This window comes from Lissotriton vulgaris, chromosome 1_1 (assembly GCF_964263255.1).
Source record: "Lissotriton vulgaris chromosome 1_1, aLisVul1.2, whole genome shotgun sequence".
NCBI classification, from domain to species: Eukaryota; Metazoa; Chordata; class Amphibia; order Caudata; family Salamandridae; genus Lissotriton; species Lissotriton vulgaris.
The window spans coordinates 1,955,050,014-1,955,066,893 of NC_141685.1; the positions used below are offsets into that span (position 1 = coordinate 1,955,050,014).

Here is a 16,880-nt window from a genome sequence, read left to right on the forward strand (position 1 = left end):
CGTTACATACGGAAGTAAAGCGGATGGGGCGTGCCAACCTTAGGGAATGAGAGGATGCAGACATCCATATTGGTTTGGGAGTATTTCGTAGCTTTGTCATGTTCGCAGCAATCTTAAAGACGTTAGATGGCTAGTCACGCAACACTGTTTAAATAAAAAAAAATTAAAAAGCATGGCGGCCCACTTACCCAAGCCGCATCTTCCCAGTGGGATGGCTTTCAGTTGAATGGGAGACGGTCGCTCGAAACCAGAGGCTGCCAGGCCTTGCAGCACGGTTTGAGACAATAGGAGTGAGCTAAAGTCCACCTTCTCCCCAGAGACGAGTACATCCCTGGTGCGCTGCCTTGCACCGAGTTTGTGAGCCGCCTTGTTCCAGGGCTCGGCCATTCTCGTCTTGTCTCGAACAGACGGCGGGCAGGGGAGGGGGCGGAGCGGGGAGAGAGAACAGACGGAGGGAAGGCCAGATAAGGGGAGGGGGGAGGAGAGTAGGAGGAGGAGAGTAGGGGAGGCACGGCCTAGCGGCCGTGCAATCAAGAAGTGAGGGGGCGGGAGAGTAGGCAAGGCAGGCGGCTGGGGGCATGTGCACGCGCTTTTAAGCTCAATGCGCATGCGCATTGAGCTTAAAAGTCACGGGCACTGCAAGGAATCGCCACGATTCCTTGCAAGTTGGACAAAGAGTGGATAAGCCCCCATAGTCTTGCTTGCTCGATGCGCATGCGCATCGACAGGCGAGACCTAAACAGGGGAGCTGGCGCTGCCACATTAAGGTGCCTGGCTCCCAGGTCTGGTGTAAGTTAAATGGGAGGGTAGATTCAGCATAAAGGGTCAAGCAAGCCACATCAACAGCAATGGGCCTATAGCTGGGCACAAAAGCTGTAGAAGGAGGACAGGAGAAATCAAAACACACTGAGGACATGACATAAAATACAAGCAACAGAGAGGGCAGGAAGAGAAGACAGTGAAAGCTGGATCGCGGCTTGGCTAAACTGAAATGAAAACGGAGACTGGGGAATTCGAACACTGCAGCATTTCTGGTCCAAATCAAAATGCACGGTTTGCAAAAGGTACAGGCAGAAAATCTGGGCAGAATTTCATTTAAGCATTTAATTGCCAGAAGCGTACTGTCAAAGCAGAAACTCTCACTGGGACGCTTACACTAACAGCACAACTCCATATCCCAACTGAGGCTGGGGTTGCAATCCTGCTTCCCAGGTGGTGTGTAATACAGCAGGGTTGCTTGTCTTAAACGGGTCATAGTGTTGAATGCCCGTTGCCTGTTTGGTGGGCATTTTGATGGTATTTTTGGTGTGCATTTTGATGGTATTTGGTATTATGCATAATGTCTTTGTTTTATGCTATGTGATGTCGCAGATTACCCCAGGCCCGTGTGGTGTAAATTGTACATTATTGGATCAGCTGCACACTTGCGCTCTAGTTCCCAATACCAGCTGCCCAGGTGGTGTGTACAGTGCTTGCATTAGGTAGGGCTCATGATGTCACTGACTATAAGACCACAATGTCCAACAATTGAATTACAATGTTCAGATGCTATATTCACGGACAGCCACTTGTAAGGTACGATGTAAACGTGTAAGTGATTACATACTACAGATTGAAAACGTAAATATGTAAGAAGTACTATCTGAGTCTAGAATCCTCAGGATTAACCACTCTTGAGATAGTTAAGTTTCTTTTTTCCTTTTATTGTGGGAACCTATGCCAGAGCCACATGCTTTGCAATTATTTTAAAACAGTATTCCCCGAGGGATGTAGGTGTGATGTGTAAGTAGCAGCAAACAAATGATTCAAAATTGTCTGCCCCACCTCAGCCTCTGAGCATACCTGCACATTCATTTATTCATGTTTAGTAAATATATTAACTGAAGATCCCAAAACGCCTTATATAGTTCCACTATGCAAGGGAACCAGCTTTTTTGCAAACAGTACAGTGTACACTTAACTAGACTTATAACGAACATAACTGACTAGCTTGACCACTTCCTGTACTGATTGTTCCGACTATCACCTGCTTCCCCAACATATGTGGTGTATGTGGCACAAAACGTTGATGTGTTTGCCTCATGGTTCTAGTTGTAAGTTAACACTCTTCTTATGAAAAGCTCTTCCTGGAAGCGGGTGTTTTTCACTTACTCTGCAAAGAGATGTAGAGGGCACTAAAGGGATCACCTAGAATGTTACATGTTTAAGAATTTAGTACAAAAAGAGCTATTATTAAATTTAAACTGTATTTCCATTCTGTTCTGGTAGAGGTGTATGGAGTGGTAAACTAATGTGTGTATGACAGGAAGGCAGAGGAGTGATGGATTTGTCAACTCTCCAGCAGATAAAGCAGAAAGATGAACACAAATGGTTGGATAACCTTGTAAATGCACCCACTAAATAAAACAAGTATTGCAAGGCAACGTGGATGAATCTGTAATTGGATTAGGTGATACCACACTGTGACTCCTTCCCATGTTACCGTGTAGGATGACCCAATAGCCAGGTTGCAAGAGTCCCGAGACTGTTTGTACATCTTTGCGGGAGATTTTAGCAGCGAACTTCTCGGATTGCAGGACCGTGGCTGCAAAGTGTAGCGACATTTGTTCTGATGCACGAGTTAGTACTGCTGAATAGTTCGTAAAATAAGGTAGTGGAGGCAACATCATGTCTTGCAGCAGCAATGTATGGATTATCCGGAGAAACATGGTTAATTTGCCCAGATTGGTGCTAGAGTTATGGCTGTCATTGTGGACCGCCTTCAAAACTGGTCTGTGGATGCCATTCTTTTTGGGGATCATGAGACCGAATACACTCTTAGATCCCTTATGTGAATTTGAATCACTTCTAAATTGTACAACTGCATCAGCGATTTAACTTCCTTTAGTAACAGGTATGTTATTGCGGCTATTACCTCTACCCATACCTCTGCCTCAGAAAGACTGGTTTCTATATGACCAATACTATCATGAAGTAATTTAATTAAGCCCGTTGACATCCCTGAGGATTATATTGTAACCTGCACTGTATAGATACTTGCTGCTGGAAGATACCCTTTGTTGTATCGCATGCACTGTGTTGCAGTTTCGCTGTTGTCACTTTGCCTCATTCAGCTTTATGCTTTCCCTGCGGGTGGTGATCCTGTTGTGGAAGAGGTGTTAATGAATCAGTTGTGTGCAGTCACCACAATAAATGAATCTGGTACAGCAGGAGACCAAATTAATTGTGTATCTTATGGAGATGTTTTTAACTTCCTAGCCACATTTAGTCCTCACTTAGCTGTTGAAGAAGTCTTCAACACCTCGATGGAGGACACAGAGACAAGTACTGGACTTGGTCTGAACATGGTTTAAAGTCCCTCCTCTGCTTCTTCATCCATATGCATCCAATAGGTGTGGCGAGCTGTTTTAATACTGCATGGTGGGTCAGAATAAGTGATGATCCAGGGCAGAAACGGATATGACGGGTACATTTGCTCCTTATGATCTACATGGTGTCTGAAATTTATCTCAGATATTTTCCTTCCCATAGCCATTATGATGTGACTTATCCTGTTCTGGAGCCTAAGGGATGTCACAGGCCACATCATAATCTTCAGTGCGATGTGCAAGTGAGGTGTGGCCTTTGGATGCGCCTCTAAATTGGTTCCTCTACCGGCTGCTTATGGGTTGGGCACTTTAAAGCATCATCAAATTTCCTTTTAGCAGCTAATGTTGGCATTTTGAGGTGTGCTTCGCCTTTCGTGAGTCATGGTCCCTCCACACACACTCAACAGTGGCTATCACAAATTACACTCTGGGCATCTGCCTACATAAATATGCCTATAAACAAATCTTGTGATCATATTTTTGCATGTATTTACATTTTGTTGGCAATCTCACCTGGAATGGCTGTGTGACGATCGCTTCTTGACCTTCTCGTAGGGCTCATCCAAGGACGACTCGCTCCACATTTTGGGCTTTATGGGTGACTTGTCATAATCATTCCGCTGGTAGTGCATTTGCCGGAGACCCTCGAGTGACTGAGGAGGAGGGGGCCTCATATGTGAAGGGGGCCGAGGTGGGAGTCCTTTGTGAGGTGACTGCAATGGGGATAACATACTGGTGACCTGAGAATCCTCTGAAATAAGAAAAGGGAAACATTAACACTGCTTCACAATGAATCTAGCACCACAAATAAAAGACTCTCTGAGTATTCTAACCATCTAGAAACCAGCTCCAGGCTTACCAGTTACCCCAAAACTATACTAATAATCAGTACCTCGAAACTACCTTGTTTTATATATAAAAGTACAAGACACGTGACATAAGAGAGCATGATATAATGCCTGGTACTGCCTATGGTAATACTTGCATTAGACCCTAACAATGTACATGCCATGTTATCTAAGCTATCTTCATAAAGCTAGTGGTGGTGTCACACTCTACTAGCCTCAGTGTCTTGAAAGAAAGGACACCTACCATCCTCAAGCACGAAGGCATCGGAGAGCGAGCTATCCTCACTGGCAATGTTTCCTTCTGAGAAGTGAAAAAATAGATGAATTACGATTAATCATTTTCTAATAACTCATACATTTCTACAGTGCATCCACATCTTAGTAAAGGAAAAATCAAGGAAACTTGAGCAAAGTTAGCAGAACAAAAAAGTTACAAGACTTTATAATTGGGCAGGTGCCTGATAGAGCATGGAAGAGAGAGGTCTTTAACTACAATCTAAAATGTTTTACATTCTTAACAATCTAAAAGAGCTGTTGGTTTTTTGATAAAGCAGATTTTGTAATAGAAAAAGCAAAGTATGTACCACTCTCCCCACAATTACTTTTTGAAGAACCATTCACTAATGGTCCCACAGCATTGCCATCAAACCTTTGTACACATGCTTATTGTTAATCAGAGGAAGACACCACCTTGCTTTAGGTATGCAATGTTGGGAGATTAAGGACCACTGCACTCCGCTTAGCAATAATAGAACTCATCACCTATAGGCAGGACCACTGGAATTATGTGATTCAATAGCTGTTGTTTTTTCCGCATAGTTATGGATACATTATCTGCTACATCGTGTGCAGATTTTAATAAAAGCAAATTGTTTCTAGCTCAGTCGCATCAGAAGTTACAAAAAATGTGGTGGCATGTATTCCTGCACAATGGAAGGCCTTTCACGGAGGTTGACTGGGCATCTTCCAGTTATTTATTGTTATGTTTTATTGTTATACTGGTACTAATGAGGTGAAATATTTGTCCAATGATGCATTAGTAAAAATCACAAAATATGGAAACAATACTTTACTAATGTGCTGCATACTTTGCCTTGTCTTGACACATAAGTTAGTCAACCTTGCTGCATAATGTGTTCCTCGCCTATCCGCCTAAGTATAGCGTTCCTGCCTATAGGTATAACACTCGTTAGAACAGCTGTCCCTCAAATTCAATACCAACCATAGGCATTTTCTCAAAACACACTGTCACCTACACCCACTCCGTTTACAGATTTCAAAATATTAATTCAATTCTAGGTGGATGCTTCAAAATTGTAGCTGTTCTGAGCAAACATGTTCTCCACTAGGCAGAAGGTGCAATAGCAGTCCTTCGCATTCCAGCGCGCAAAAAGCATAAATAACTACTCACCATCAATGATCAGTGAAGCTCGTTGAGTCGGTTTTTTCCCAAACTTGACACGGTACTCGTTAATGGAATTTTCAATCTCCTGTAGTTTCTTCAGTGCATTCAGGTACGACGTTTTCCGTTGCTTCTTCACCTTCTTTATTTTGCACATGTTGGGGTCAGTGGCTAAGCGTCGAGCGGCCTCTGTAATCTGCGACTGAATGGCAAATTCCCTCTCCAACCGCTCCAGTTCAGCCTCCTGTCAAAGGTGTAAAAATGTATATGTTCTTGCAAATATCTTCAAAGGGTTGAGTACAATGATATGGAAGCCATTTATCTGACGGCAGCCCTAATCAAAAAATCCAAACTCAGTTTAGGTACTTCACAAATTCAATCCAGACACATCAGTGACAGAAGCAAAGAGGCTTCCCACTGTCATCTACACACAGAACCACGACTATCCACTGCAGGTCTTGAACAACTGCGCAAACGCATGGCGCTTGTTTGTAACGCAGTTGCATTTCAAGTAATGAAATACCGCTTTAGCTTAGATTAGTCATTAGTTATTTTTGTATGTAATTATACTTAGCTGGTTCACTTGGATTCACAGTGACCATTTCTGAAAGGATGCTACGGTTGTCGTCTTTCAAAATAACTAAAGAATAACACACAATTAATATGTAGTGCCATTAGGTTCTTGTATGGAGATGGGTGCCTCGGAATGACAAGATTGGTCAATCAGAGACAAGAACTCATCCGGGAATATAGGCCTTCTCTCATCCCAGCAAATTAAAAGTATCATCTGAATTGTTCCTTCTCAGCTGTGCTTTTCATTACAATTTCTCTGTGCCACATTTTCTTAAAGCTACACCCTCTGACTCCCCACCCACAACCCCTTATGTTCTGGTCTCCATCCCACAGCTTGGTTTCTGAAAGTAGTGGTGCCGAGTGGAGGGACAAAAAAGATCTGGGGAGTGTGCCTCTCTGGAATAAGAGGTACTGGAGGATGAGCTGATTGAAAAACAGAGAGGAACCGTGGAGTGAGGCCAGGGACTCATGCGCTTGAAAGCTCTCAGCTACTAAATTACAAAGCAGGAGTGGTTTAAGCGAGTGAGGAGGGAATATTGAGAGCTGAGGAGCAAGAAACGCAGGGGTCCGGAGCTATAGAAACAAAGAATAAGGGAGTGGTAGGTGGGTACTTGCAGTCCTTGGGAGAATCAAAGCGGGCAAGTGGTCAGCAGAGGTGCTGAGGAGCTAATAAGGCAGGGTTATTGCTAGATAAGATGGAGCACTAAAGAATTGGGGGAGAAGATGAACTAACAAGCTACTGACCTTCTTATCAGTTATCATGGGTCATGGGGAGTTGGACAACTAGATGGAAGGTCAGCCATCGATCTGTGACGCTTGTAGGATAGCATGCTAGGGGGATGGTGGGATAGGTAGAAAGGGGCTTGCTCTGTAGTGAATATGCGTTGCTGGGGAGTTTTTGGAGTACCAAAACTGGGGGGGCGGGGGGAGGATGGGTGGCGAGGGAAAGAGTAACTGGCAGCTGATAATTATGTGTTGTGCATGCATGTATATGTACATGGACAACAATTCTATTAGAATTTTTTGGAAGATTTGCAGCTGGATATAGCATAAAATACATGGGCCCCCATTATGAGTGGCCTCTTAATTCCGATGTGACCGGTGAATCTGTCAGCTTGGGCCCCTATCATTCCATCACTAGGGAGCTCACCAAAGGGGTGCCACAGGGCTCATGCCTAAGCCCCACATTGTTCAATGTGTATGTGGCCCCCCTTGCTGAGATTGTGAGGAAGTACGGATTCACACCAGTGTCGTATGCCGACGACACCCAACTCCTCTTCCCTTTCCATGCCCTCAATGCTAATGTTAGGGAAAACTTTGCGGAAGGTATGAGGGCCATCTCTAACTGGATGGCTGCCAACTACCTCCAGTGCAACGTCGGGAAGACAGAGGTGATGCTCTTCGGTAAAGCTAGCATGCTCTGGTCCCCCGACTGGTGGCCCCAAGACCTGGGACCAGTACCTTCCCCAAAGTCTACTATAAAAAACCTAGGAGTGAAACTGGATCAAAACCTAACCCTAAAGGATCACGCGAACGTGATTGCTGGAGCCTGTTTCCATACCATTGGCTTACTCAGACGTGTCTTCCCTCTTTTACCTGACATCTACAGGAAGACACTGGTACAGACCCTTGTAATAAGTCGTCTTGACTATTGCAATGGGCTCTTGATACTAGCCAATGAGGATGCCATCAATAGGCTGCAAGTGGTCCAGAACACGGCGGCCAGATTGATTCTGAACGCCCCCCCTAGAACTCCTTCTGGACCCCTGTTGAGGGAACTTCACTGGCTCCCGGTACGCCAACGGATCAAATTCAAGATCTGTTGTACTGTACACAGATGCATTTTCGGAAATGGCCCTAGCTACCTAGCTCAACTATTTCATCCTTACAGACCGGAACGTGATCTTCGGTCCTGCAATCAGCTCCTGCTTAAATCTCCTTTCATTAAAAAGACCAGACAAGGTGGCCGTGCCCTCTCCTCAGTGGGGCCAACTCTGTGGAACAATCTGCCCCTTAGCCTCAGACAGATCTCCCACCACCTTACATTCAGGAAAGCATTAAAGACCAATCTGTTCACTGCTCTATAAGCCGTCCTCTTCCCCACTACGCATTTTCAGTTCTCTGGTACCGTTGCTATTCAGTCACCTGTGCTTGCGGCCATAGCGCGGAGATAACCCTTGGGTTCGATTCTGGCGCTCTATAAGCAATTAAATAAATAAATAAATAAACAGCAGTTCCTGGCATTATTCGAATTATGATATCTGCAGACTCTGTAGATTTTTACATTTTCACTAAAAGCAACCAAAGCCCCCGGCTGAAAGTCCAGCCCAAAATAAGATATTACCGGGAGAAATCGGACTCATCATTACTGACTCCCCTGAAATCCATTATTTCTTAGAGGACCCACTGGGTCTGGGTTGTAATGGGCTGGATTCCTCCTCTACGCAGTTATCTGTTACCCCGGTAACGCTTCATCCAGAGGTGTGGAAAATCGGGCCCATTAACCGGGGCACTCATGATGACCGCCATAGTATCAGAAAATGGGGAAAAAAACACACTTAAGATGTGATGCAGTCAAAGAAAATGGGATTCGTGAGGTGTGATGGATTTGGTGCTCGAAGTAATCAGTGACTAACATTTTTAAAGGAGTGAAGAGGACGGTAATGGAGCAGAGAGGGAGAAACTAAGTGGGACTGACGGGAATGGAGCACAAGGGTTGAGAATGGGGATGTGAGGAGTTGTAGGGAATAAAGCACTGGAGAAGAAATGGTATTTGTAAAGGATGGGTTAGGAGGGAAACCTGTATTCCAGTGTGACAGAAAATTCCAGTGACGATGGGATGAGAAGCCACCCCTCAGGAGAAAATGGAGGGAAGGCAGGTAATGCGTTCGGGGATTCCCGAGTTCATACATTAATGATATACCTCATTCAGAATTTTCAGCAGCCTATGAAAGAGGACACTAACATATTTTGCGCCTGATTGTAGTTTTGAATTATGGAATGCAATACTGTAAAATGGTAACTTCTTAACGTAGCTGTCCTTAAAAAAAGAAAACACACACAGACGTAACAGGGGACTATGCTCCCCCTCTTCCACCGTCTGGTATTAAGTGCAATAGTTTTATAGCTGACATTCTCATACTCGAATGGACACTCTGGCTTGTACGTGCAGCAACAGATCCATAGTCTCAGCAAAATGTAGTGGAAAATCTCTGGCTTAGGCTTGTTGCTTTCCATTCCAAATGTCTCGCTGACTGAAGCCACTGGCACTGCCCGCACACTGACGACATCCGACTTCTTGCCAATTCTTAAGCAAGAATGGCAGCCTGAAGTCCAGTGCCAGTAAGAAAACTGAATGCCACTAATCCCTTCCACATTCCAAGCATCTCCGCCATTGGCCTCCTCCAATGTCAGCGACGAGCCAGCATTGTTTAAGCTCATAACTACAATCTTAATTGTATTTATGGCCGACTTCAAATAGTCTATGAGTGAGCTCTGCATTTAACGATCAAGAAAACTTAAAACTGCTTTTTCAAAGAGCTTCCACGAAGCCAACTGCAGCACAGACACGCAATCGCGATGGTATTGATACAGGCTCATTCAATAGTTCTTTGTCATTTACCGGGGGTTTAGCCAGCTCATGTGGACATACACACAGACTAAATGAACACTGTTCGACTGGACTATCAGAACACTGCATGTCTAGTGCGGGGTTCCTTGCCATGAATATCAGTTATTACCATAAATCCTTTTACAATGCAATACATGATTAGAACGCATATAATACAACGCGTTAACCTTTACAATGCACTGCATTACAATGTTGAACACTTACCATGCAAACTGCTGGTATGTTCGGATGTATGCATTGATATTTTTCCACCTGCTTAAATTCATTTATATTATGGTAAATCCCAATCCCCATGCCTAAACCCTAAAAACAAAAACTCTCGGCACTCCACGGTTAGCTATCCTAAAAAACCCTTTCTACCCCGTATCCCAGTTCGTAAACCCGTAAACAACCCGTAAACAAATAATTACTACCGCTTACCCCTACCTATCCCTAAACCCTAAGAAAACACAACCACTAGTGCTGTATCTTATGGCTTGAGAGACATTTTGCAGTGGAAATATACAGCATCTTGTAGATCCCTCCATGGTGTTGGGGGGAGAGGAACTTTGCAAAATGCTGGGAAAGCCAGATTATTGTTATTGTCTGCAAGCTAGTCAATGGTAGTGGAATGTTGACGTTCTGTGCACCCTACACCAGCAAGTTCAGAAAGCAAAACCGTTCCTGGATGGTGCAGCCCAGGAAAGAGGCATTATGCCGCCATCCGGAAAGATGTGTTCCATTTTTGTGCTTTACAGGAGAACCGTATGAAAGTTTTAAATAAATCATATGAATAAATGGGTATTTTATGGGTTTGTCCAGAAGATTTAGTCCAGCCTCACTCTGTGAGGCAAGCAAGCGGCTTTCTTCTAAAGACCAATTTTGGGATCTTCTATAATAAACATCACCAAATGCAACACTACAATACACCTCACAAATACAAGAGACTGCTCTCCTCTAACACTGACAGATCTATGGTAGCCACAGTGGCAAAGCCGAACTTCAGGTGGCGCTTTAAATTGAACTCTACATGATCTCAAAGCCCAACTATGATGTTCTGTTGCCACAAAACAAATAGCTGCTCCTCCAGCTGGGATCATGGGAGCAGGAAGTCTGCAGACAATGGGCTTTCTGTGCACTTCTGGCCTTCCACAGTCCTCACGGTTTTGGCTCGGGGCAATGGCCCCGCGGATAGCAGGGGATTTAGTAGTCAACAAGTTGTCCCTACTGAGCACGCGGAAACCCACCATAAAGCTCCTTTAAAGATTCAACTGGAGAGAAGTAAAATAAACAAATTGTCACACTCTAATGCTCGCACTTGCTTCTGCATTAACAATGAGAAATAATCTGGTTTATTGCGACTGAAAGTGCTGTTTTTTCTCTGCTCACAACAACTGAAATGGGGATACACAGGTTTTATTAAACGGGAATGTAAATTCAATTTGAGGCTATTCACCGATCACAAAACTGAAGAGACTGAGACACGCCTCCCCTACAGCACGGCGTGTCAGTGCACAAGGGGTTAGAAGCATTGTTAAAAGGCATACATTACACATGAGTGTTTTTTTCGTGTTTTACATGGATAGTGAAACATGGTAGCATCCAAGGAAATGTTTTTATATTTTAGGCGGCCGACGCGAGTACCTGGATCCTCCCGGACATTTATAGTCTAGCTAAAGCCACTACTGTGCCACTCAAGCCGTTCTCTACCCAAACTTCACATTCTATAAAAACCCACCGAATGAAGTACCAAGTGAACTGTTATATGTACTGATGAACGCCAACAAAAAATGTAGTGTGCATCCTCGCTAGTTTTAGTGGATAGGAATATGTTATTATGTTTTGTTCAAAAAAAATTTTAATTCACTTTTGTAATAATGTTTTTAGGAGGGCAGGTTAAAACATATCAAACTGGCAACAAATATTACTAAACTGATTCATAGATACATTTCACGTGGGTATGCCATTTGACATGAGCTCTCACCTCTCCTTTCGACTGTAGCTTATCCTCGTCCAGCTTGAAGGATGTCCCAATTCTTCTCCGTACAATGGGCAGATCCTCCCCGGGGTCCAAGGGATACTCTTTAGGTAGCTTCCCCGTGAGTTCCTACAGACACAACCAGTAGTTAATGTAACTGGGCAAGCTGTGTGGGTGAAGGAGTAAATGCGCGGCTAGGGATGGGCATGTGGCACAACGGGAAGGAAAGCATAGTATCACGCTGTGCCCAGGGCGTTCTGCTCATTAGACAGCAGTGCACCAGTCTAGATGAGGCACCTGGAAGCTGTACAGAGACAGTCTATAGATGTGTGTGTATGTGCATATTTAAGGTCACTTGTTGAGCTTTGCATTGTACATACTTGCAAAGGACGGACAAGGGCCTTATGTATTGTGTATCTCAAGCTCTGAGAAACAGGCAGACTTGTTCCATAGCTTCAATCACATGCATCTAAAAGTTACCCTTCGTGCACAATGGCCTGGAGGCACCAGTAATAATAACAACAACATTCACAGCCCAACAGCCATGCATGAATATGAACTACTGCCAACTGTCTTTGGAAATGAATATTACCGTAGAAGGTACACGCTCCTGAAAACAAAGATCTGGAGGAAGGAAATGTTGAGTTTATGCTCTGAACTGCAGAAAGTTGGGAAGCTGTTTTCACCTTGAATCACATGCAGTATGAAAAGGATACCAACTTATATCCTTTAAATGCCACGTGATTGTTAAAAGTTGCTAATATTATTATACAAGCTCAACCACTTAGGAAATTTGTTTGAATATCCTGCAAATAATGAATAACCAAACACAGTGATTTGTTGCTTATGGCTTGGTCAAATAGTACTAGTTACCTCCCGAGTGCCTCCTTGTTCGTTCCACACTGCCCGAGTGAAAACATAAGTGAGGGTTTCACATGGTAAAAGTTAACAATTAACTTAGAGGCTAATAATTGATATCTGTCACAAATGACTTTCAGGAGCTCAGCCACTGTGTCCTGAAACTACTCTTAATCTATTTGGTGAAGGAAATATTACAGACAGTGACCCATATCTTGTACAACCAGGTCTCATTCCTCGAACTTGCATCTCTTTGTGTAAAGTTTAGTAACTTTGACATACACATTGCTGGAGGCAGCACAGTTCACCAGGTGCATCCAATACAAGTGTTCTTCTAACACTGAACCTAATATTTTTCGTGTCTCTAAAAAAATTATAACATCAGAGTCTACAGCACTTGGTGACAGTAGCACAAAGCGAAGTAAAGTGGTCAAGCACTTCACTGTCAAGGGACTCTTCTTCACGTTATGGCCATCAAAGACCCGAAGATATGCTAATTGTCACTTTCAAATGGCATGGGTGTTAATGATTCCCTTTTCAGCAAGATTTGGGATGGTACCAGTGAACAGGGATGAAGGGAGGATAGGATTTACTGTGTACGTGTAGGCATTGCTTCCAAAGCTCATTCTTTCCCAAGAGGCCCCTAGGATGCTAGGCAGTGACTCACCAAGAGCATGCGCAGTAATACACAGAGAGCATGCGCAGTGAAGAAATGTCAGTTTCCTACCGCTTCCCGCACGCACAGCTTTTTCAGCTCCTCCAGCCGCTGGCGCAGCGTCTCCTCCAGAGCATCCTGCCGGGCGCGCAGGGCGGCCAGCAGGTCTTTCTTGGCAGACTGAGAACTATCCGACTCTTGAGAACCTGTCAACAAACAAGGAGTTCATGGGCCAGCTGACAACCTTACCCACATCTGGAGCATTCACAAATGTTCATTTACATCTCAACTTCCGTAATGGATTACAGATGCGGCAGCAAGGCGGGCCTGACACAAACTCTCGCATGACAGGTTTCAAGCTGGACCCACACAAGACACCTGGACATCGGCTCACATGACAGTGGTCATGCTATCCGGTTTCATGCATGAGAACAAACCGGGCGTTCGGTCGTCATTCATGACCCTCTAAAAATCATTCAGTACAGTGCGAAACCGGAAGCAATTCAGGGTAAAGGAGAGGCTTTATAGATGCATTCAAGTATTTTCACCAAAATATAATCATTTTACTGTCATTTCCATTTTACTTCTGTTCCACCGACCCTGGAACTCTCAAGAAAATCACCCACCCAAAAAATAAAAGTTCAAACGCATTCCTCTCTCCTGTCTGAACTCGTATTTGCTCTTTTTATGGACAATCCTTAGGAAACATTAAAAGTATTTGACTTTTTTTTTTTAAATACGGTTTACAAAAGGCAGGGCTCTCTTAGTGCAGCAGCATGAGCACGGACTTGCTCCTGAGAAGGTGTCGGTGTGCCTGGACTGTGGCTATTGTCCTTTTTGGTATTATGTTTTGGTTGTAAATCAAATTCAAATTTTTTTGTTAACTTAGATTCAGGTCTTCTAACCACATCCCACTTAGAAGAGCCTCACATTGATTTCATTAACCAGCTGCTATTCAATATATTTCTGCGAGAAACATCATGCCCTGTTGCTACAAAAAATAACATCTAAATCATCGTTCCAAGTCACAGCCAAAAACCAACACAAAAGTGAATAAAAGGCTGGTGAGTTCATTATTTGCTCCCTATGGTAGAAATACCCAAAAGCCAAAATATGCACACATAAAAACTGCACATCACTTATTTAGAACTTTTTTAGAAGGCGTTTCTTGATTCAGTTGAATATAGTTGTATATTTAAGTGTCAAGCAGGCGCAGTCCTCTTTATGAGGTCATAAAGTGAAATGTTCCAGCTGATCAAAAATGGGTCGCAGGCTCTCTCGTGAATCAGCGGTGGGTGGTTTCATTTCAGGAAGTCAGTGGGGTCTGGAGAACAGCAGGGGGAGCCGGATATATTGCTCGTTGTGCCCCTGAAGCAGAGTGCTGGCCAGTGGGGGGAAAAACGTAGTCTCTGTCTCTACAGGAATCTGCAACACTTCTTTTATTAACTCCCCTCCCCCTCACCCCCTTAAGTCAGGAGGCCTTTTACAGATCGCCTGGTCAGCATAATTAGCCAGGCTCCAATAAGTGCTCGAGGTAGAAGCACTGATGAGCTGATGATCAATCACACAGCGGGCACAAATCTTTTGGACTAATGTTTTCAGCTTTCCAAGCACGCTGCAAGGTTCTAAGTTGCCACGGGCTGATAAGGTGCAATCTGGGACTGCAACTGCCCTCATACCACATCACAGAATAGGTGCCAGCACACATGCAGAGTGGCACATTCCTGCCAGCGGGCAGAAAATTGGTTTGCAGGGCATTTGCTCAGAGTAGGACATTTTTGCGCATCATACATAATGTTCTGCCAACTATAATGTGCCCCACATTACAGCTGGCATAAAGTGTATGATGCTAGGATAACGTTCATTGGCAGCAGGGGCAGCACGAAATGAGTGTGTGTTAGCAGGGTTATTCGTCTATTCTGAAAAGGGGCCAGCATTAGCTGAAGAAACCTATGCACAGAATGAAAGGTGCCCCATCTGTGCCCAGGCGTGGGTCCCTTGCTCTCCATGCCACTGGGGTCAAGCGATCCTGGCTGATGAGGGGAGAAACCCTGAAACCGGTCCTACGAAGCTCTGTTGCAGTCTGGAGAGGTCCTGGCATGGCTGTTTGGGATGGACTGTTCCCATTGGGCACAGGGTCAAGACTGATATATGGTTGGGTTCAAACAGGAATGGCATGGTGAGCAAAAAACAATGGATTTAGGTCCAGATCTCTGTACTGGGGTGAATGTCTGACATTATTCTGCATTCTGTCCATCAATTGTTCTTTTTGCATTTGTCACTCCGAGTGGGACGGGTATGCCCAGACATGGGTCCCGTGCTCTCCATGCCACTGGAGTCAAGCTATCGTGGCTGATGAGGGCTGAAACCCCAAAACGGGTCCTAGGATACTTGTTTCCAGTCCAGGGAGGACCTGGCCTGGCAGTTCGTGCTGGAATGTTCCCATTGGGCGCAGGGTCAAGACTGATTTACATATGCCTGGGCTCAAACTGGAATGGCATGGGGAGCAAAAAAAACGATGGATTTAGGCCCAGATCTCTGTACTTGGGTGAATGTATGACATTGTTCTGCATTCTGTCCATCAATTGTTCTTTTTGCTTCTGTTCCATTCCAGCCTCACACATGGCACCACTATCACAGCAACAGCTGACGCTCAGAGAGCACGGCAGCCCAGCATCACTGCTCTCGTGGCACGGATGCTTTTGGCTGGTGAAAATCTTACTGGTGTGTCCTGTGCGGGTTCCAAACACAGCAGGTACCTGAGAAAGATGCATCCTTACAGACCACGGCTCGCCTGAAGGGCTGAGGTTGAAAGCAACTTCAGGAAGGCATCGCCCTGGAGACTGATCCCAACTAAACTGCTAGGAGGGCGGTCCACTCTTGTCCATCGAGTCCCCTTGTGAAGCTCCCTACCTCTATGTGAACAGCATATTTAATCTGGGACAAAGAGCTCCGTGAAGCAGGTCCTCTGTGGGGCGCGCAGCTGAACTCGTCCCCCAGTGAAGACCCGCTCTTCCTCCATGGCTGCCCCTCGCGCCCCCGGCAGCTGGTTCTGATCCCCCAGAAGCCCCCGAGCCCCTGCTCCGCCGCAGACCCTCCCACTGCGGCGCGCGGCCTTTCCCAGGGACGGAAAGGTGAATGAGCCCGCGCCAGTTCTCATGGTTACAAGGTTTCACATTTTTGTGAGATATTCCCGGGTGAACACCACGGAGCCTAATGTCAGCACATGTGTGGGAACCGCGTTTAAATATCCGACGTATTCATCACGTCAACATATGGCACATGCATAACTCACGGAGATTCGGGAGCGGAAGCAAAGAGTCCACGCCCTTTGTTTACGGCAGATTTGCGCACATTGCTAAGACATGCTGCATTACCTGCGTTCACTTCCATGTCTCTCGGGTTACAGAGGAGGCCTGCACACTCTGCTGCAGAGGATCACACGTGCATGCCAGGGCCAGCCCTGCCTCGGCAGCAGTCCGGCGCGAGGAGCCCACCCAGGCCTTGCACGTGCACTCTCCGCCACAGCGCTCTGCAAGGTTTGCAGAAAGATCGCAGGCCTGGTTTCCGCGGATACTTTGCAATCTT

At 45.1% G+C, this 16,880-nt stretch overlaps 1 protein-coding gene across 10 annotated transcripts in view; it reads right to left on the minus strand.

Annotated features, from left to right (window-relative positions):
* The window catches only part of FRMD4A (FERM domain containing 4A), an 814,406-nt gene that overhangs the window by 27,502 nt on the left and 770,024 nt on the right, over positions 1-16,880 (minus strand). For all 10 annotated transcript variants that reach the window (XM_086919678.1, XM_086919676.1, XM_086919675.1 and 7 more), the window contains exons 15-19: positions 13,365-13,498; positions 11,786-11,908; positions 5,628-5,862; positions 4,461-4,517; positions 3,882-4,119 (exon numbers count right to left, since the gene is read on the minus strand). In XM_086919678.1, coding sequence (XP_086775804.1) covers positions 3,882-4,119; positions 4,461-4,517; positions 5,628-5,862; positions 11,786-11,908; positions 13,365-13,498 — 787 coding nt within the window. The remainder of the gene's footprint in view (positions 1-3,881; positions 4,120-4,460; positions 4,518-5,627; positions 5,863-11,785; positions 11,909-13,364; positions 13,499-16,880) is intronic.